The following is a 22,461-nucleotide window of genomic DNA, read 5'->3' as shown; positions in this document are numbered from 1 at the left end:
CATTTTCAAGCCTAAAAAAAGTGTGCAGTCACAGACATGTCTATAAAAAGATGTCTGTCAACTACACGCTGTGGCTCAGAAGAAAGCTTCTTAGAGTTTCCAGCTTCCCATGGGCTTTTCTTATCTCTGTTTTTGGTGTGGTCTGAAACACACAGTCACAAAATGTAAAAGGCCTTCTAAGAAAACCAACTGATTTTCTTCTTGAATGAAGCAGTCCAGAAAGTCAACTTTAATAAGTTTCTTTACTTTCTGCACCATGAAAACCAGAAAAAAAAAATCTCCCTTTTTTTTTTTTAATATTTTTTATTTATTTCTAGGAGAGAGAGAGAGACAGCGTGAGCAGGGGAGGGTCAGAGAGAGAGGGAGTCACAAACTCTGAAACAGGCTCCAGGCTCTGAGCTGGCAGTCAGCACAGAGCCCGACACGGGGCTCGAACCCACAAACTGCGAGATCATGATCTAAGCGAAAGTCGGACGCTCAACTGACTAAGCCACCCAGGTGCCCCTCCCTTTTTTTTTTTCTATGAACTACATGAAAATGACCTGAAAGTTACTGAATGTGAAGAAGAAACATAGCTTCCTTATGAATATTTATTGGTTTTACATAGCACATTTACATAATTTTCCAGAAATTTGAAACACTAAAAGTTTAAACAGCAGCAGTAATAGGATGATGCTGACCAACAGGCCCTGCCTATTTACCAACCTATTTCTTTATCTATAAAGTGAGAATAATACCTCTTAGAGTTGTTATGAAGATAAAAGCACATAAAAGGATTACCATAGGGGCACTTGAATGGCTCAGTCTGACAGGCTCAGGTCATGATCTCATGGTTCATGAGTTTGAGCCCTGGGTTGGGCTCTGTGCTGACAGCTCAGAGCCTGGAGCCTGCTTCACATTCGGTGTCTCCCTCTCTCTCTGCCCCTTCCCTGTTCACATTCTCTCTCTCTCTCTCAAAAAATAAACATTAAAAAAATTTTTTAAAGGATTACCATAAAGTTAGTTCAAAAAGATGTTTTGTAAACAAGCTCTCAATAAATGCCACCAGAATGATAACCAGGAAGACTGATATCAAAAAGAAATAGTTCATTAAAAATTTATTTTATTAACTCAACAAGAAGGAAACTAACAACTAAGTGTAAAAATAGGCATTCTCAGGGCACCTGGGTAGCTCAGTCAGTTAAGCATCCGACTTCGGCTCAGGTCACGATCTCACAGTTCATGAGTTCGGGCCCCATGTTGGGCTCTGTGCTGACAGCTCAGAGCCTGGATTCTGCTTCAGATTCTGGGTCTCCCTCTCTCTCTGCCCTTTTCTTGCTAGCGCTCTGTCTCTGTCTCTCTCTCTTTCTCAAAAATAAATATTTAAAATTTTTTAAAAAACAAGAATATGAAGCAAGAGAAGATAACTGAAATTGTGATGGGATTTTTTAGGGTGGTGAAACTGTCTGTAGGATACTATCACAATAGACACATGACATCGCCTTTGTCAAAACCCAAAGAACTTTACATAGCGCAAAGAGTGAACCTTCAGGTATGCCAATTAAAATGAATATCATTGGCGAGGTTAAGGCAATCCCAAGATGGATGCAGTCTGTTACATAAGAAACTAACTGTATGACAAATGTATGAAACAAAAAGGGGGGTGGGGGCGGCGGGATGATGACCTAAGTAACTTTGGAAATGAGCGGGATGGCTAAGGCCAAAGGCCAAAGGAACCATACATAAGCACTGTGCTCTAGCCAATAACATTATTTCCCACAGGGGTAGCGGTGAACACTTCGGACACCGCTATACACGCGTACAGGGACTGAACAACAGAGCCGGAGTGGAAATTCAGTCATCAGCAAGGGTAGGTGAGCAGATTTGTGTAACAATGGATTGGAGCTGGAGGTATCTCTACGAACCTGTGTTCAGCTACATATAGATGCTGACGGCTACGTAAAGAAATCTGTACAGATGTTTGTACACAGACAGGTTGGTGAAAACATATTTTCTTAATCTGTCCATGGGGAGCACAGGGACACAACAACATTCCAGTAGCAGTGAGCCAGCCTAGCAGCCAGATCTTGGTTTCTAACACCGTTCTCCACAAAAAAGGAACTAGGGGCTCTCTGAGAAAGGGTTGGTTCTAGGACTAGCGTGAGAAATATAAAGGATGAGCCCGGAGTATCTTGTTGACAGAAAATAAGGACATGCTTTAAAAGAAAAAAGTATGAGCTATACACAGTGACTTCCACCCCAAGAGAACAGTATGGAAAGGAGGGGAAAAGAGTACCTTTACAGTGGAAAAACCTGACAAACACTTATCTCAGCCAAAGGATCCAGGTAAACATCAACGGTGATGTAGACAGTACGTACCTCTGGTATGACGTTAGGGAAATGGCCCCTCAGCTCTGGGTTCCTCCTCCCCAAATCCCATAACCCTGGCTTAGTCAAGAGAAAAACACCATACAGATTCCAACAGAGGGGCATTCTACAAAATGGCCGACCACTAATCCTCAAAACTCTCAAAGTGGTCATTAAAAACCAGGAGGGTCTGAGAAGTTTCCACAGAGGACAGAAGCCTAAGGAGGCAGTGAAATGCAACATATGGGATCCTAGAAGAGGAAAAGGACAGCAGGTAAAAATTAAGGACATCTGAATACATGTCCTTTAGGCTTTAGTGAATTAAAAAAAACAAAACTTTGGGGGTACCTGGGTCACTCAATCGGTTAAGCGGCTGACTTCGGCTCAGGTCATGATCTCACAGTCCGTGGGTTCAAGCCCCGTGTCAGGCTCTGTGCTGACAGCTCAGAGCCTGGAGCCTACTTCGCATTCTGTGTCTCCCTCTCTCTCTGCCCCTCCCCACCTCGCTCTCTGTCTCTGTCTCTCAAAATAAGATAAAGACATAAGAAAAAAAATTTTTTTAATTAAAAAAAACTTTGTTAGCATCTTACTTTGAACAAATTTTGCCACCATTTCAAGATGGCAGCGCAGTGGGATGATTAAGATCACAGACTTGAGAGCCAGACCAGTTTAAAGACCAGATCCACTGCTTCCTAGCACTGTCGCCTTCTGAACAAGTTACTTAACTGCTTAGGTATTCCATTTTTCTCACCTCCGAAAAGGGCACTATCAAGAATATCTATCCCACAAGGTTGTTTCAAAAGGTACTATGTGAACTATAGTAATATTCAATCAGAGAGACCTGTTCCCGTTCCTAATTTTTTTTCTAATTTGGGGAAGTTGTTCGGTATCTCAGAAAGGTATTATATATAGATCTAACTGAGAGAAATTAAGGTTTCCATTACTCATTCACATGAAACATACATAGAAAGAAAAAATTAGCAAAAATTTAATTTCTCACTTAGAGTTACTAGCATTCGTTTTCAAGAAGTCACAAACTGTACTGGAATTTGTTGATATTTCACTATAATTCTACATGTTAATAGTGGTTTCTATATAATACTGAATGTATCACAATACTATAATCTTGTATTGAGTTAAATAATTCATCTTAAAATATTAAATAAAATTTTATATATCAGATTCCTTTAAAAATATATTAAATTCATTTTTCTACTTCTTCTTATTCTATTAGGTCAGATAAACATATAGAACACTTGTTTATTATAAAAGAAATATAATTAGAGGTGCCTGGCTGGCTCATTTCGTTAAGCGTCTGACTTCAGCTCAGGTCAGGATCTCACAGCTTGTGGGTTCGAGCCCCACATGAAGCTCTGTGCTGACAGCTCAGAGCCTGGAACCTGCTTCAGATCTTGTGTCTCCGTCTCTCTCTCTGCCCCTCCCCTGCTCGCATGTTCTCTCTCAAAAATAAACATTAAACATTTTTTTAATGAAAAATCTAAAGATGTTTTTAAAAAATTTAAAATAAAAAAATAAAAGAAATATAATTAAATTGATATGTCAATATAATATAAAATGAATTTTAGTTGGTGAAATTCCAGTTAGAGGCAAGTTACATCATTATATAGTAATTCCTTTTTCTCTTTAATTCCATATTAGGCACTACTAACAAAAAGAGATAAAAGGTGTCCAAATTGGTAAGGAAGAAAGAGAAGTTTCACTATTTGCATATGACATGATACTATATATAGAAAACCCTAAAGACTCCACCAAAACACTACTAGAACTGATAAATGAATTCAGTAAAGTCACAGGCTATAAAATCAATATGCAGAAATCCATTGCATTTTATACTAATTTTTATATTAATAAGGAAGAAGCAGAAAAAGAAATTAAGAAAACAATTCCATTCACAATTGCACCAAAACCAATAAGATACCTAGGAATAAGCCCAACCAAAGAGGTGAAAGACCTGTACTCTGCAAACTATAAGACATTGATGGAAGAAATTGAAGAGGACACAAAGAAATGAAGAGACATTCCACGTTCATGGATTAGAAGAACAAATATTGTTAAAATGTCTATACTTCCCAAAGCAATCTACACATTTAATACAATCCTTATCAAAATACCAATAGCATTTTTCACAGAACTAGAACAAACAATCCTAAAATGTGTATGGAGCCACAGAAGGCCCTGAATAGCCAAAGCAATCTTGAAAACGACAAACAAAACTGGAGGCGTCACAATCCCAGTAATCCCAGAAGTTATACTTCAAAGCCACAGTAACCAAAACAGTATGGAACTGGCGCAACAACAGACACACAGATCGATGGAATAAAACAGAGAGCTCAGAAACAAGCCCGCAATTATATGGTCAATTAATCTTCGATGAAGCAGGAAAGCATATGCAATGGGGAAGAGAGTCTCTTCAACAAATGGTGTTGGGAAAACTGGACAGCTACACGCAAAAGAATGAAACTGGACCACCATCTTATACCATACACTACAATAAATTCAAAATAGATTAAGGACCTAATGTGAGACCTGAAGCCATAAAAACCCTAGGAGAGAGCACAGGCAGTAATCTCTCTGACATCGGCTGTAGCAACATTTTTCTAGATAGGTCTCCTGAGGCAAGGGAAATAAAAGCAAAAATATATTAGGACTATATTAAAATAAGAAGCTTCTGCACAGTGAAGGAAACAATCAATAAAACTAAAACACAACCTACTGAATGGAAGAAGATATTTGCAAATGATATATGTGATAAAGGGTGAGCATTCAATATATATACAAAGAACTGATACCACTCACCACCCAAAAAACAAATAATCTAATTGACTATGGGCAGAAGACATGAACAAATATTTCTCTAAAGAAGACAGGCAGATGGCTAACAGGCACAAGAAAAGATGCTCAACATCACTCATCATTAGGGAAATGCAAATCAAAACGACAATGAGATATCACAGCTGTCAGAATGGTTAAAATCAACAACACAAGAAAACAACAGGTGTTGGTGAGGATGTGAAGAAAAAGGAACCCTCTCGCACTGTGGGTGGGAACGCAAACTGGTCCAGCCACTCTGGCAAACAGTATGGAGTTTCTTCAAAAAGTTAAAAATAGAACTACCCTATGACCCAGTAATCATACTACTGGGTATTTACCCAAAAAACACAGAAACACTAATTCAAAGGGATACATGCATCATGGTTACTTCAGCATTATTTACAATAGCCAAACTACGGAAGGAGTCCAAGTGTCCATCGATTGATGAATGGATAAGGAAGGGGTATATATATACAATGGAATTTTATTCAGCCATAAATAAAGACTGAAATCTTGCCATTTGCAACAACACAGATGGAACTAAGCGGAATAAGTCAGAGAAAGAAATCTTATGATTTCACTCATATATGGAATTTAAGAAACAAATGACCAAAGGAAAAGGAAAAGAGAGAGACAAAGCAAGAAAGACTCTTCGCCATACAGAACACACTGATGGTTTCCAGGGGGGTGGGGGGGGTTGTTTTTAAGTGAGCTCTACGCTCAACGTGGGGCTTGAACTCCAGACCCCAAGATCAAGAGTCTCGTTCTAATGACTGAGCCAGCCAAGCACCTCTATGGAGGAGAGTTTTAAATAAGTACTACAACTGAGTTCTTTCCTAGACTTGAGGATGTCTTTTTTTAAAAATATTTATTTTTGATAGAGACACAGAGTGCAAGTGGGGGAAGGGCAGAGAAAGAGACACAGAATTCAAAGCAGGCTCCAGGCTCCAAGCTGTCAGCACAGAGCCCGATGCAGGGCTTGAACCCATGAGCTGTGAGATAATGACCCAAGCCGAAGTCAGACACTTAACCAACTGAGCCACCCAGGGGCCCCAAACCTAAGATGTCTTATACATATTGAAATATTTAACTAGCTGCTCAAAACCCCGCCTACAGAAATTAAAATGAAATAACGAGTCCCAAGAGGAATCCTTACCATGAGAACTGTTTAAAACATACAGCAAAGGTAAAGAAATGCCCTTAAGGTTAATTAACGAGAAGTACAAATAACATTATTGTTCTGTTTGTCTCAAGTACTGCCAGTACCTATTCCAGAAATATGCTTTAAAAAAAAAAAAACAGCCAAGAACCCAATTCATCTCTTTTATTTATTTTTTTTTTGGAGGTGGGGCGGGTTGGTTCTTAATGAATTCTTATTTTATAATCAACTTGATCCAAAGACACTATAGCACTAAAATGCCTGGCTTGGAAATGAAATTCCGTGTTCACCCGATCTAGCTTTCATTTGTGCTTTCGGGCACCAGGGGCACATCGACCACCTACTACAACTGCATTCTGGTTTGAAGGAAAAACAAACCAGCTACAGCAAACTGTACCGGCAGATGTGCCAAAACTGGGCACAAGGGCAGAGACAATACTGTGGAAGCACAGGGGTGGCATCCGGTCCTGGGCAGGGATTTAGGTAGAGACCAGGAGAAGTCAGAAGTCAAAACAAAGAGGTGTTAATCCACCGTAACCCTGCCCTCCAAGTCCCAACATCCAGTACAAAGAAATTAAAAATCTCTAGACTCTGGGGAGCCTGGGGGGCTCAGTCGGTTGAGCATCCCACTCATGATTTCGGCTCAGGTCATGATCTCGTGGTTCATGCGATCAAGCCCCGCATCAACCTCTGCGCTGACAGCGTGGAGTCTCATTGAGATTCTCTCCCTCCCTCTCTGCCCCTCCCCTGCTCACTCCGTCCCTCTCAAAATAAATAAATACACATTAAAAGAAATTTTAAGCGTTCCCCCCGTGTGAGCACTGCGCCTGACGTGGTAAGTAATGACTGAGAATGCGTACAGAGCTCTTGGTAGGTGCGAAGCCCTCTGCTACATGCTCTGCCACGTATGAGGTCGGCCCTGTTACACTCGCTTGGCATGTGAAGAGACTAGAACAGTGTGGTGCCTACCTCGAAGTTACCCAGCTCTGGAGTGGGAGGGCTGAAACGTGAATCCTAAGGCTTTACTATAGACTTCACACTCTTACCACTGAGCAACACAATTTCTTACACAAAGCCCATGAGGAGGACACAAGGTGTGCACGGGCCTATCGCTGTCACCACAGGAACAACACATACACGGTTCATTAGGATGAAAGGTCCAGTGATCGGAGGCTCGTGCCAGACACGTGACCAGAAAAAGACCTGGAGAAACAAAACATCCTAGTCTGTTCTGTTAGACGTTAGCCTGTTCTGAGGCAATGGGAAAATGCTAAAGGGCTTTGGGTAGAGGATTCATAACCAGATAACCAGATTTTCAGCACGGTAAATGAAAACGAGTAAACCACATAAGAGGCTTCTGCAATAATCGGGTAGGTAGATACCGATAAATGTGTATGTGTCCAGAAAGCGAAGAGAATTTCTATCTTATGGCTTGTATTTTCTCTGCCATGTAAAAAGTGAAAAGGTTGGAGTGCCTAGGTGACTCAGTCGGTTAAGTGTCCAACTTCAGCTCAGATCATGATCTCATGTTCGTGAGTTCGAGCCGAGCCCCGCAGTGGGCTCTGCACTGACAGCTTGGAGCCTGCTTGGGACTCTCTCTCTTCCCCTGTTCGCACTCACTCTCTCTCTCTCTCTCAAAATAAATAAATAAACATTAAAGGGGGGGGAAGGGAAGGGAAGGGAAGGGAAACAGCGTGAATGGGGAGGGGAGGGGAGTAGAGAGATGAGATCGTGCAGTCATGCAGATGACTCAAGCCCTTTCTGAAGCCATCACGGCCACGATGGACAAAGAAAAATGGAGGTGCTGCTCTAGAGGAAAGATGAGCAGCCAGAGACTCATGCAGTATGTGATCCTGGACCAAAACCTGTATTAGAGATGCGATGCTACCGCAGGCATTTTTGATAGCTGTGACAACTGGCAAAATCAGCATGTGGACCACAGAATTAGATAAACTTACACTTCAGAGATTTTACATAAGAGACAACTACCTTTGTTCCTAGAAAATACACACCAAAGTATTAAGGGATAAAGTTTCACAATTGTATGTAACATAGTCTCAAATGCTTCAGGTAAATGAAATATATATTACATACAACATATATTATATGATACATTATTATATTATTATATATAGCAGAGAAGGAATGATAAAAATGTGACAAAGTGATGAAATTAGTGAATTGGGGTAAAGGGAATGTGGGACATCTCTGTACTATTCTTGCAGTTTTTCTGTGAATTTGAAATTATTTCACGAAGTTTGAAATTTTTCAAGAAATTGTTTTACAAAGTTATTTTTTACATAATCAATATTGAAGAAGATATTGCCCAACAATGAAATATCTGAATTTTAGATATCAGAGGTATTCCAGATTATGGTAGTCTCCAGTTTGGCTAACGAAGTGTAGCAGAGATCAAGGTCATCGAAATTGAGGCCATATTTGAGACAGCTTCCCTCTCATTTTTACATTGCAGTTTCATATGAAATTTCGATTTACTGATTTCACCTCGAGTCTTTGAATCTCTGGATTCCTTTTGAAGTTTTTAGTAGTTGTACTACTTTATAATTTAATTACCAGTGCGAATCTAGTAATCAGTTAAAGAGGTACATAGCCCCTCTTCCTCATTCCTAATAAAGAGAATTTCAAGTCCCCATCTCTTTGACATCCTGTCAGACATACTACCCCGTTTCAGGTTTATTATCTTGAGTCCTACTCCGAATATTTAATCTACATGACAATATAAACTTGATACAGATTGTAATACTGTTTCAGCTACTGTATCAAAGATGGTAACAATAATAATGGTGACCTATCTCCCCCTATTCTCAACTGTGCTGGTAACCCTAAGTCCTGTCTCTCTGATTTAAAGTCATCAGAGACGACATCTCCAGTCTCTTGCGTGGACGGAAAGGAAGGCGTCACCTGGTTATTCCAGGGGACGGGAGATCCAACCACTTGCCCGTGATTTCAATCCACAACTCCCCACATTTAGCCTGCACGCACGCACGCGCACGCATGCGCCTGCGGCAACGGCTGCTCCTGTCAATCTCAAGTGTCCCCAGGGCAAGCACAGCTCCATTTGGTTTGTTTCTTTGTGGCTCGTTCCTCTACAGACTTGTCTCTTTTCTTTGGTTCTGCCAGGCTAGTTGCCACTCATCCATCCATTTATAATTTCTTATATCCTCTCCTAATATCGGTTTATTCTTTTCTCCTAATGTCTTTTTACAAACGACTATTAGCTCCTCTCCCGCTCTCTTTACCCTTGTCAGGTCTATGCCTTTTTTTGTAATTCCCTTACTGTCATGTTAGTAGCGTTTCAAGACTGGTAAAAATAAACATGTGTGCTCAATCACCATGGTGAAGTGGACGTGGCATTCTAGCTTGTTATGAAGTTACATTAAATATGTGTTTTCAGTCCCAATGCTTCTGCAAATGTAATGGGGGTAGCTGAGCTATTTTCAGTATTTATTTTTAAAGGTTAGCAGAAAAATTCATCTACCCATAATGAGACCATGAAGGGTGACATTAAATTTCTTTACTCGATGTGTTACTCCTGGTTCATCCATTCATTAAACAAATATTTACAGTGACTCCTGCATCCTCCACCCTGTCCTAAATTCCAGGGTAAATTCAGCAGTAAATGAAACAAGTCTCTTGACTTCATGGAGTTTCCACTATGATACAGCAGACAAACAGAAAACAAATATGTAGCTTACACTGATCATACACTCTGGCCATGATGTGTCTTTGATTAATAAAAAATTGAAAAAAAGAATTAATATAATTAGTATAAAAGGATCACAACAAGGGACTCCTGGAATTCAGAAATTAGATTACCCTCTTATTAACTAGTAAGATCCAACAGAGGTGAGATTATATGAAATTATTTTTTCAAAGGGGGTAGAGGGTGGGGATCAAAACTAGGTCAAAAGATCCTTGTAGAAGAACATTTATTGCAGCATTATTTCTAGCACAGAAAATTTGGAAACAATCTAAATATCCAACAGTCAGGAAAAGCTTAACAAAATATGTCCCATAAATAATGATGGATGCAGCTATTATAAATGAGGTATTTGAGAAACGCTTAGGACATGGGGAAATGCTTATTAAGGATAAGTGAAAAAGCTGGGTATAAAACTATATGCAATATCAACTCTATGAAACAAACAAAACACAAATATGCCAAGAAAAAAAATCTGGAAAGAAAGACATTAAAATGACAAACTTTATTCTAGATTCTAGATCAATGGCTTTTAACACCACCCTCGCCCTATGATAATTTGTTAGAAATGCACATTCTCACACCCCTGGTGTGACCAACTGGTTCAGAAATTCTGGGCTGGGGGCTCAGCAATCTATGTTTTTATAAGGCTTCCAGGTGATTCTGATGCTCACTGAAGTTTGGGCACTGCTCTAGATAATGAGATGATGGGGGAGTTTTATTTTCTTCCATATTTGAATTTCTATTGGACTTCTCTATGTGAGGCATAGAGGCTAAGGACATTGGCCATGGACTCAGACTTGAATGGAGCCCTTGCTTCACCACTTAGCTAGTGACCCTGATTACACTGCCTTCCCTGCTTTTCAACACTTCTAATATTTCACTCCACTCTCCCCTGGCTTACCTGGTCTCTGACAAAGTCCAGGTAAGGTGTTTGTTTACCTCTGGCTTCTTTTAAGATTCTCTTGTCATCCTAGATTTTCTGTGGTGTGAACAGGGTATGCTCAGATATAGATTCTTTGGTATTTATCCTGCTTGGTGGTCTTTTAACTTCCTGGATCTGCTCTGGTGTCTGTCATTCATTGGGGGGAAAAGCTTGACTGTGACTACTTCAATTATTTTTTCTGCTCCATCTTTTCATTCTTTTCCTTCTGGTATTCCAATTATGTGTGTTTCACACCTTTCAAAATTGTCCCAGTTTTTGGATGCTGGTTTTTTTCCCCATTCTTTTTTCTCTTTATAGTTCCGTTTGGGAAGCTTCTAATGACCTTATCTTCAAGTTCTATCATTCTTTCCTCAGTCATGGCGAGTCTACTGATGGACTCATGAAAGATATTCTTCTGTTTTATTTCATTGCATGTCTAACATTTCCTTTTGATTCTTAGTGTTTCCATGTCTTTGCTTACACTACCCATCTGTTCTTGCATGTTGCTGCTTTTTCCATTCAAGCCCTCAACATATTAATCATAGCTTTTTTAAATTCTCCATTTGATAATTCCAAAATATGCATCAGAGATCTGAGTTTAGTTCTGATGCTCGTTTTATTTTCAGACTGTGTTTTTGCTTTTAGCATGCCTTGTAATTTTTTGTTCAAAGCCAGACAGGATCCATCAAGTAACAGGAACTGAGGCAGATGGTCAAGAGGCTTTATGTCAATTTGGCTAGGAATAAGGCTGCTGCAGATTCCTCTAAGAACCCCTCCTTCAACAGAGTGTTTACCACACACCTTTCACCTGTAATCCACTGTTACTGTACTACAACTCTGTGATGTGGCGGTAAGAGAAGAGAAGCATCTATCTCATAACTAAACTTCAGTCTCTTAGTGGGCCTGCTTATGGGTGAGACCTTCACGACTGTTTTCTCGCTTCTCCCCCAGCAGCTCACTGGAAAAGTCTCCTTCCCCCTGGAGATCAGGTCTTTGTCATGAGGAATGCACTGAGATTTCAAGATGTTTACTTTCCCCCTCCCCCTGCTGAAGGAACGTGCGGTCTTTCTCTTTACCAGATGACCCAGCTCTTTCACTAGCTCTTTACCAGATGACCCAGCACATTTCCTGGAAGCAAAACCCAAGTTTGAGGGATCCCTAGAACTACAGGTTCCAGGGAGTTTCTCACACTTATGGCAGGTCGTGTAGCCCCCGGTAATTTGCGAAAATTACCAAGTGTTTCTTCCCTTTTATAGTGACAGGAGTGATCACTTCCAAGCTCTTATCCATTGGAGCTGAAACCAGAGTCTGTTTTACCCATCTAAGCCCCTATTTCTTCATTTGTAGAAAGGCTATTAACAGAGGCATCTATCACATAGGTTTGTCGGAAGGATTAAATGACCTACTTCATGTAAAAACATTTAGCCCAGTGCCCACTTCAGACTAAGCGCCGTTTACACTGGGAACTCTTTGAACTGAAGTTCAGAGAAATTAAGTGACATGCCCAAGTAAAATCTGAAAAAAAGCTGTATCCAAACTCAAGCCCAGTCTTTAGACTCCAAATTTATTGCTGCATTTAAAGAATAAATTACTGGGGCGCCTGGGTGGCTCAGTTGGTTAAAGCATCCGACTTCTGCTCAGGTCATGATCTTGCAATTTGTAGGTTCGAGCCCCGCATCGGGCTCTGTGCTGATGGCTCAGAGCCTGGAGCCTGCTTCAGATTCTGTGTCTCCCTTTCTCTCTGCCCCTCCCCTGCTCATGCTCTGTCCGTCTCTCTCTCTCAAAACCAATAAACATTTTAAAAAAAAATTTTAAGAATAAATAACTTTATTACACTCTTCATACCTATAAGATCCATACTAGAGATTTACAAAAGCATTGCCAAGTATGGGATGTGGTGAACACATTTTCACAAATGGATAAGAATAATTTACAGTTAGTATACTGATTTTAAATTATAAAAATAGTTAGGTGCGTTTTAAAGCTTCTGTATAAATGACATCAAAATAATGAGACTTTTGGGGAGCCTGAGTGGTTCAGTCAGTTAAGTGTCTGACTTTGGCTCAGGTCACGATTTTGTGATTTGTGAGTTTGAGCCTCACATCAAGCTCTGTGCTGACAGTGCAAAGCCTGCCTGGGATTCTCTCCCTCTCTCTCTCTGCCCTTTCCCCACTCACATGTGCACACTCTCTCTCAAAAATGAATAAACATTTTAAAAATAAAATAAGATAATGAGACCTTTAAGTCAATAACAACATACTTTGCATCCCCCGTTTGTTGGACAAGTAGATTTTATCCATATTTTCAAATTTATAAATAACTTTAAAATAATCATTTTACTTCTCACTTTTCCTCTTTTCAGAATATCTTTCTAAGGACAAATACCCAGGAGTATATTAAAGAATCAAAGCATGTGGATATCATTTTTTCTTTAACACAAACTTTCAAATTGCCGTCCAAAGGGGAAAAAGGTACCTTTTTTTTACTTGTTGTTTTGGAGGTACTCAACATTTCCATTTGATCTATTTTAGATTGTGGTAAAACAGACATAGAAAATGAACCGTCTTCACCACTCATAAGTGTAGAGTTCATAGTGCTAGGTGCATTCACGTGGTAGTGCAACCGATCTCCAAAACTCTCTTCATCTAGCAAAACCTGAAACTCTCTTCCCATTGAATATCGACTTCCCTTTTCTCGAACCCCTGGCAACACTGTTCAGCTCTCTGTTCCTATGAATCAGACTACCCTAGGTACCTCGTATAGGAGAGTAACACAGTACCTCTCTTTTTGTGACTGGCTAAATGCACCTAGCAGAGTATCTTCAAGGTTCATCTTTGTGGAAGCATGAAGTCGGAATGTCTTCCCTGCTTAAGGATGAACAATATCTCATTATATGCATATATAGCATTTTGTTTATCCATTCACCCACTGCTGGACGCTTGAGTCGCTTCTACCTTTTGGCTATTGTGAATAATGCTACTGTGAACACGGGTGTACAAATATCTGTTCAAGTTCCTGCTTTCAGTTATCTTGGGTATAAACCCAGATGCAGAGGGGCGCCTGGGTGGCTCAGTTGTTTGAGCATCTGACTTCGCCTCGGGTCATGATCTCATGGTTCCTGAGTTTGAGCCCCACATCTGGGCTGCGCTAGCAATGTGGAACCTGCCTGGGATTCTCTCTCTCTCTGCCCCTCCTCCGTTCACACTCTGTGTCTCTCCATCTCTTGGAAATAAACATTAAAAGAAAAGTTTTTAACCCAGATGCAGTTGTTGGATCATATGGTAATTCAGTATCTGAATTTTTTTTAAATATTTTTTTATTTATTTCTAGGAGAGAGAGAGAGAGACAGCGTGAGCAGGGGGGGTCAGAGAGAGAGGGAGATACAGACTCTGAAATTGGCTCCAGGCTCCGAGCTGGCAGTCAGCACAGAGCCCAACGCGGGGCTCGAACCCACCAACCGCAAAATCATGACCTAAGCAAAAGTCGGACGCTTAACCGATTAAGCCACCCAGGCGCCCCAAGTATCTGAATTCTTGAGGAACTGCCAGACTATTTCCCACAGCAGCGGTACCATTTTACATACACGTCCACAGAACGCAAGGGGTATAATTTCTCCATGCCTCACCAACACTTGTTTATCATGGCCATCCAAACGGGTGTGAATTGGTGTCTCACTGTCCATTTGCCTTTTTAAAGTATGAATTTTCTTGACAAGCTTTTATCAGTTACTACAAACATCGATTTCAGCCCAGTTTTTCTCCAAACTTTATTCTGAATGAGAGGAAGTGAATTGTCAGTAAGTTCATTTTCTCCTTCCATTCGTCTCTACCTCGACTGTTATCCATCTAAAACAGGGCAAAAACTTATGAAATGGCCCTTAAAATATGTACGAATGCATCATGTGTGACTGACAACTGGTAAGACTTAGATTTAAGCTTTTCTTACCCCTTGGACTCCATGCCGCACATATACTACGAGCTACATGTTTCCTAGAGTGTGCCCAGCACTTTCCCTCCTATGTATTCAGCATTTCTTTACTGTCAGGCATCACAGCGGGTGCTGGGGATACAAAAATGAGTAAGAAGACACTGTCTCCATCCTAACAACATTAGGAAATTGGCATAATTATTCCCACTTTACATCAGAGGAACCAGAGCCTCCTGAGGTCTAGCATCTTGGCTAAGATCAGACAGAGCTTGGGGAAGCTGGAATTCGAATTCAGGTCTTACTCCAAAGCTTACTTTTTCTAATACTCCATAGTATATACCCATAGTACTATATACCCATAGTACTATCAATGGTTCCTTTTCTAAAAAGTAACATCCACCTGCAGTGTGATTTTTACTTTAGATTTCCAAATGTTGGGGTTTGAAAGGAACGGCAAAATACAAGAAAAGAAACAAACAAAAACCCGTAAAACCTCTCCCATTTAGGAGTTGATAGTTGAAGTGAACTTTACCAAGCAATGCAAAGTAACGAGCAAGATTTGAGTACAAAAAATAGTATATCCTGAACTTTTTAAAACAATGTTTATTTTTGAGAGACAGAGAGAGAGACAGAGCATGAGTGGGACAGGGGCAGAGAAAGAGGGAGACACAGAAGCTAAAGCAGGCTCCAGGGTCTGAGCTGTCAGCACAGAGCCCGAGGTGGGGCTCAAACCCACGAACCATGAGATCATGACCTGTAAGCCACCCAGGTGTCCCACAAAAACAGTATATCCTAAAGTAAGGTTTGAGTATCTGGGGCTTACTAAAGAAACTGATATAATTTCCAAAGCTCCCTGGCCTGCCAAAAGTTAGAAAAGTTTAATCCTAACTTTTTTAATCCAGTTTAATCCACTTTGTTTCTTGGATGTAATTCTTTTTTTTTTTTCTTAATGCTTATTTATTTTTGAGGGCGAGAGAGAGACAGAGCATGAGTGGAGGACGGGCAGAAAGAGAGGGAGACAAAGAATCTGAAGCAGGCTCTAGGCCCTGAGCTGTCAGCACAGAGCCCGATGCAGGGCTTAAACTCATGGACCATGAGATCATCACCTGAGCTCAAGTTGGATGCTCAACTGACTGAACTGCCTAGATATAATTCTAATTACAGACAGAAGTTCCTTGCAGTCCTATATAAAATTCTCTAGGAGATAAAAACAATAAGATTTAAAGATCCAAACAATCAACAATTGCACTGATTCTCTGAACAAACAAAACAGAAAGGAGAAAAATATTCTGGCTGAGTAAACTTGAGCAAAATAACAGAACTTCAAAAACCATTTTTGGGGACACCTAGGTGGCTCAGTTGGTTGAGCGTCCGACTCTTGATTTCTGCTCAGGTCATGATCCCAGGGTCACGGGATCGAGCCCCACGATGGACTCTGTGCTGAGCATGGAGTCTGATTAAAATTCTCTCTCTCTCTCTCTCTCTCTCTCTCTCTCTCCCCCCTCCCCCCCAGCTGCCCCTCTCCCTCGCTCACACACTCTCTCTCTCTGTAAAAAATATAAATAGATTTTTTGCTATCCCATTTCAAACATTCTTTCAGTAAAACAAAATTAAATGATTATTAAAATTACCTTGATTCTAAAATTCAACTTTTCTTTTTTAGTTAACAGAACTACATACATATTTCGATCTAGGAAAAAATATATTATGTTAAACCACAAAAATGCTACAAATCAATAGAACTTCAATGTCTTATCATCTTATATAAAGTGTTATAAATAAAACGTAATTACCCATCACAGGTAATTTTTGTTACTGATGTTCTCAGTACTTTTATCAAGATTAATCCCTAAATGTTGAAGAGCTGGACATGACATAAACCCAGAAACTTAATCTTCCTTTATAATTTTTTTAAAAACTCAATTTTTTAATGTTTATTTTTGAGAGAGAGAGTGAGAGAGGGAGCAAGCACATGCACAGGCAGGGGAGGGGCAGAGAGAGGGGGAGACACAGAAACTGAAGCTGGCTCCAGGCTCCGAGCCATCAGACGCTTAACCAATTGAGCACCCAGGCTCCCCTTAAAAAACTCAAGATTAAACATGAACTCTTTAAAATATATGTATGTTTCTACAAAGAAGACTTTTGTAGTTGTTGTCTTTTAAAGACAGTGATTACTCTGGCTCTCAAAAAAATGTTTGTTGAGCCAGATATAATAGAAGCATACCGCTCACCTGTAAGAATGAGGGGGAAATACCTAAAAACAGTGTAGGTACTTTTGGGTATAGAATAGATTTTTAGGAAACAGCAAGTACTGTTTTAGCTGAAACATAAATATCTTTAGTTAATTCAAATAATCTGAATTCAATAAATATTGAGTTCCTACCATATGCTGGCCACTCGGCATGACCTTGAGTTTAATAGATCAGAAAATGGTTCCCTTCCTCTCAAAGCTTACAGAGTAATGGATATAGCCTCCAGAACCACCCTTTCTTTTGCGTGAGTCCATGTTCATCAAGGAATTTTTGAAATATAAATTCACCCTCCCCAAAAGTTTAAGAGATCAGCTTGTTGGTTAAAGTATCAACACAGGCCCTGAATTAATAATTCATGGAGGTGGAGGTGAGGGGAGACAAAGAATTAATATTTCGTTAGGGGTATCTCATTGGCTCATTTGGAAGAGCGTGAGACCCCTGATCTTGGGGTCCTAAATTCAAGCCCCGTATTAGGTGCAGAGATTACTTAAATAAACTTTAAAAAAAAATTTTAATAATTCATTAGTTGTTAGCTTGAGTGAATCCCCAAAGGCTGATCACAATTCCAATTAATTGGTTAGATATAATTTCTCAACCATCAGAGCAGAAAATCAAATACAGAGACAGGAATCATGTCCATATAAAGATACTGACATATGAGTTGCTAGTTTACCCTCAGGCAATGTACCTTTATTTCATCATGTCCTCCAAACTGCTGTTATAGCTAACTCCTAAAACTGCTAAGAATAAAAAATACTACCTAACACTGCCTCTCAACCTTTAATATGCCTATGGGTCACCTACAGATCTGTGAAAACACAGACTGATTGAACAGGTCAGGGGCAGAGACTGAGATTTTTCCATTTCCGATAAACCCCCAGGATGTTCTCAGGCCAGGAGGGGAAGTAACTCACCTGGAAACATCTAGCACACGGGTCGCTCGGCCCAGCTACCTGTTCTCTCCCCTCTATGTCTGTCTTCTCTCCTTCCTCATCTCCCTGTTCTCAGGAGAAAAGATGGTTGTTCTCATCTTTCCACCTTCCAAGATTCTAACCGAATCAGAACACCTTCCACAGGCATTAAATACACGCGGGCTGAATGAATGACATCCAACTCTGTCATTACTTCCTCTGTAGCTATGAACAGAATTGTTTCTTCTTGAATTTATTCTAAATAGAAAAGTATTTCTGAAAACTGAAATATCAGAAAAGCTTATGAAAAATTATACTTGTCGGGGCACCTGAGTTGCTCAGTCGGTTAAGCGTCTGACTTCTGCTCAGGTCATGATCTCATGGTCTGTGGGTTTGAGCCCCGCGTCGGCACCAGAGCCTGGAGCCTGCTTCAGATCCTGTGTCTCCCTCTCTCTCTGTCCCACACCCGCTCGCTCGCTCTCAAAATAAAATAAAGACATAAAAAAATACATTAAGAAAAAGAAAGAAAAACTGTATTTGCAACACGATCCACTGCATTTTCTCATGCTGACCTGATCAATCTTAAATAAACACATATCCATAGTTAACGTGTTAATTTATCCCCTGATGATTTTTCCATTTTTTGGTAAATGACTTAATAAATAAAAACAACTAAGTCATTTGGTTTCCTGGGCAAGTCTGAGTCTTACAGGGGTCCCTGGCTGGCTCAGTCAGGAGGCTTAAGTGACCCTGGATCCTGGGGTCCTGAGTTCCCAGCCACACACAGGGTGTAGAGATTACTGAGTTAGATAAATAAATTAACAAACTTTAAAAAAAAATAAAACGCCTTAAAATTAGTCTTAAAAAAGTAATCACTGCCTTCGGATGGATCTTTCATGTCTGAAGGAGCACAATGAGACTAGAAGGCCATCTTAGGAAAGGTAACGTCTAGAACATCGTTCCTCAGGCCAGCAGCGCTATGAACCAAATCCTAGCACTGTCATCAGCAGGCAGATCTCTGGCACCGTTTCCCGCGTTTCTCCGCTGATTTCTGTGATCGCCCGAACGAGACGGGCTGCTTCACTTGTAAATGCTAAGCTGCGTGCACTTTGCCGCCGGCGGAGGCAGGCGACACGTGACGGGGTGTTCCACGCGCGCCAGGGGCGGGACAGGGATGGGACACTGGTTTCTGAGAGGTTCGCCGGTACGGCTGTCCGGCTCTTCGCCCGCGCTGGCCCGGGCCCGCCAGCGGGCGCACAGCGGCGGTGTGGGGGCCCGACGCCCCGGCGGCGCTGAGACTACGCCAAGGGCTCGCAGCTCCGCGCGGACGGTCGGGGCTCTATCACCGCCGCCGTGCGGCCAGGCTCGTCCGCCTCCCCTCCTCCCCGCTCCCGGCCCCCCCTGCGCCGCGGGGCGCGTGTGCCCGAACAGGCCCCCGACGGGCGGGGCGGGGCGGGGCGGGGCGGGGCGGGCGTTCGGGGGGCTGGCGGCGCGGAGGGGCCGTCCCCCCGCGTCCCCACTGATGCGGCAAGATGGAGGCGGCGGGCGCGCTCCCGCCGGGCGGGGCTTCGGCGCGGCCCGAAAAGGCCGCGGGATCCGGGCGGCCGGAGCCCGTCCTCGGCCAGGCCGCCCCCGATGCCCGCAGCCCGGCAGTGGCCGGCGTGGCGCCTGCGGCAGCGAGGCCGGGCGAGGCTGTGGAGGCGGGGTGCCGGCGGCCGCGAACAAGGACGCCATTATCGCCCTGGCCTGGCGGAGCCGCGGCCTGGAGCTTGGGGGGGTGGGGGGGCGGGAGCCGGGGGGGAGGGGGAGGGGACTGGGCGGGGCCGAGGCGCCGGTGGGGAGGCTGCGGGTGCCTCAGGGCGGCCTCCCCAGCGTGCCGGCCGGCGGCCGCCTCCCCTGTCGGCCCGCGCCCCGCGGGGGGCGGCTCCGGCAGAGGGCGGCCCGGTCCGCCCGGAGCGGCCCAGTGCCGGCCGGGGTCGCGGCGGGCGGCTCTTACCTGGGCCTTCCCTTTCTTTGCCGTCCGCCATCTTCTTGCGGAGCCGTCGCCCGGGAGATGCCTGGCGTCACCCTAGGTCGAGGCGTCCTTGCCCCCTCCGGCCCCCCGCGCGAGTCTAGACCCTGGGGCGGGGGCGGGGGGGAGGCTCGGGGCGCGCGCCCCGCCCTCCCCCGCGCGCCCCTCCCCCGCGCCGGCCCTCCCGGCGGGCCCTGGGGACTCGGGAGGGAGGGAGCCCCGAGCCCTGCGCTCCCTGCTGACCCGGGTGGGCACCTCGCAGGCGCCTCTCCCTCCCTCCCGTGTTTGCGCGACGTGGCGCCGCTCGGCCTCTTCCCTGCGGATGGTCACGCGCGACTGGAGAGCAGGTGGCCGCGCCGTGGCGGCTGCGGAGGGGCCGGGGCGCGGGCGCGAACTCGGCGCTGTCGGGGCTCCAGCTTGCGACCCAGACGGGGAGGGTCCCCCGGCAACCGAGCGGCGCCCGCCTTCCCCCTCGCCGCGCACGGGAAAGTGTCCTCGCTCGTGAAATGTGACGGGGCCCGCGGCTACGGTCGCCACGGAAAGTTCTAAATCCCGCTGCTCTGAAACTTTGAGGCTGTAGCATGTTAAATGTCTCCCTGTCAGGATCAGCTCTTTTTACGAGAACGTTTTCTTTTTAAAATGATTTTTTAATTAGGCGGTTCAAACAAATAGGAAACTTTTAAACTAATCTTGGATTTGCAAGTGCATAAGGGTACTAATTTAAGTGACGTTGTGTAAAAATGTACGAACTGTTCATTGTCCGTGATTTTCCTAACATCGTTTTTATGCTCCCTTTTATTGTGGTCCTATAATCTCTCAGTAAATCGTAAAGCAAACTATTCTTAGAAGTATTAGTTATAGAAGATCTTCCTTTGGTGCTATGACCAACGTTCTCTTTGAAATTGATTAGAAACTATTGAATCCTCACAAAATGGCTTCTGTTAGAAGATAGGTACTTAACATAAAATGGATTCAGTTGTTTACAGTAAATTCTGAACACCCCCAAACATGGGAAAGTAATCATTGGCATTCACATATATTTAAATTTCATGGTCGTTATGGTGTGGTAGTTTGTTTTTAAAGACTCCCCCTTTTCCGTACAGATAAGGAAGGGCTTTGAAATAAAGGTAGGAAAGAAAACCTCAGCTTTGGGCTCAGGCTTACTTCACACTCACTGCCTTTTCACAGGCTGTTTGCAGTTTCCTTTCTCTGGAATGCCTTTCCCTCAAAATTCACCCTCCTACAAAGGCACATTCGCTCCCTCCCAGTTGTCAACGACCTCGGTGAAGGTCACATACTCCTTGAAGCTTCCTCTGTAGTCCAGTAGTCTTAGAGTCTCCTCCATTGATTTGCAATGACTTTGTATATTTACTTGAACTGCAAGGTTTGGAGGACAGGAAACAACTTTATTGGTCCATATATTGGTCCCCAGTGCCTAGAACAATTTTTCAACCTTTGTGTCTGAAATAATATATATGTATTTTTCACAATAATATATATTTTAAAAATTGCAACTGGAATTAGTCCTTTCAATGACTTACTAAGACGCAAAGCTTTTGATTATTTAATCCCAGTGACATTAATCTCTACTTCTCTGATTCCTACAGCATGTTTAAGACAATACTGTTTCTCTAAATTTGGATGAGTAAAGAAGTAATATATATTAATTAGCCCCTCTCTTCCAATTAATTAGTTCTGAGCCTGACCATACACATCTTTTATATACCCACAGTACCTCTACCTCGCCTAATTTGGGACGCATTTTAGGAGATTAAAACATACTTTTCAATTGGCCAATTAGCTGCTTACACATAAAAGTATCATTCTGGAAAACTCCACAAAGTGGAAAAAGAAAATGGTAATCCAAATGACAAAATAGAGGTCCACAATGCCAATGTGTAATTATCTGCATGATGCTACCTGACTGTCCACTTTTTTTGGTTGTGGAAAAGTGATTTCTGATTTTATTACACTTTTTTAAAAAAATTTTTTTAATGTTTTATTTCTTTCTAGGAGAGAGAGAGACAGCGTGAGCAGGGGAGGGTCAGAGAGAGAGGGAGTGACAGAATCTGAAACAGGCTCCAGGCTCTGAGCTGGCAGTCAGCACAGAGCCTGACGCGGGGCTCAAACCCACGAACCGCGAGACCATGACCTAAGCGAAAGTCGGACGCTTAACCGACTAAGCCACCCAGACGCCCCTCTTATACTTTAAATTATAAAATATTATTAACTTGCTTTGGACAATGGCAAACTACAACTTATTTTCTCCCCCCTTAGAATATATTTTGTTTTTGAACTATGGCTGTAACTTTGTTATAATACTGTATCCCACTAAAGCATTCTTTCATATAAGATTCTCATAGTGATTTTTCATGAC

At 42.6% G+C, this 22,461-nt stretch overlaps 1 protein-coding gene across 2 annotated transcripts in view; it reads right to left on the bottom strand.

The window, feature by feature from the left end:
- EFCAB2 (EF-hand calcium binding domain 2) overlaps positions 1–20,176 on the bottom strand; it is a 102,050-nt gene extending 81,874 nt beyond the window's left edge. For both annotated transcript variants that reach the window (XM_039237469.1, XM_039237470.1), the window contains exon 1: positions 20,070–20,176. In XM_039237469.1, the coding sequence (XP_039093400.1) occupies positions 20,070–20,100 (31 nt within the window). In that variant the 5' untranslated portion in view covers positions 20,101–20,176. The remainder of the gene's footprint in view (positions 1–20,069) is intronic.
- Positions 20,177–22,461: the final 2,285 nt, after the last annotated feature.

This window comes from Hyaena hyaena, unplaced genomic scaffold (assembly GCF_003009895.1).
Source record: "Hyaena hyaena isolate Hyena2069 unplaced genomic scaffold, ASM300989v1 scaffold_127, whole genome shotgun sequence".
Classification (NCBI taxonomy): domain Eukaryota; kingdom Metazoa; phylum Chordata; class Mammalia; order Carnivora; family Hyaenidae; genus Hyaena; species Hyaena hyaena.
This window is presented reverse-complemented; position numbering and strand designations above follow the sequence as displayed.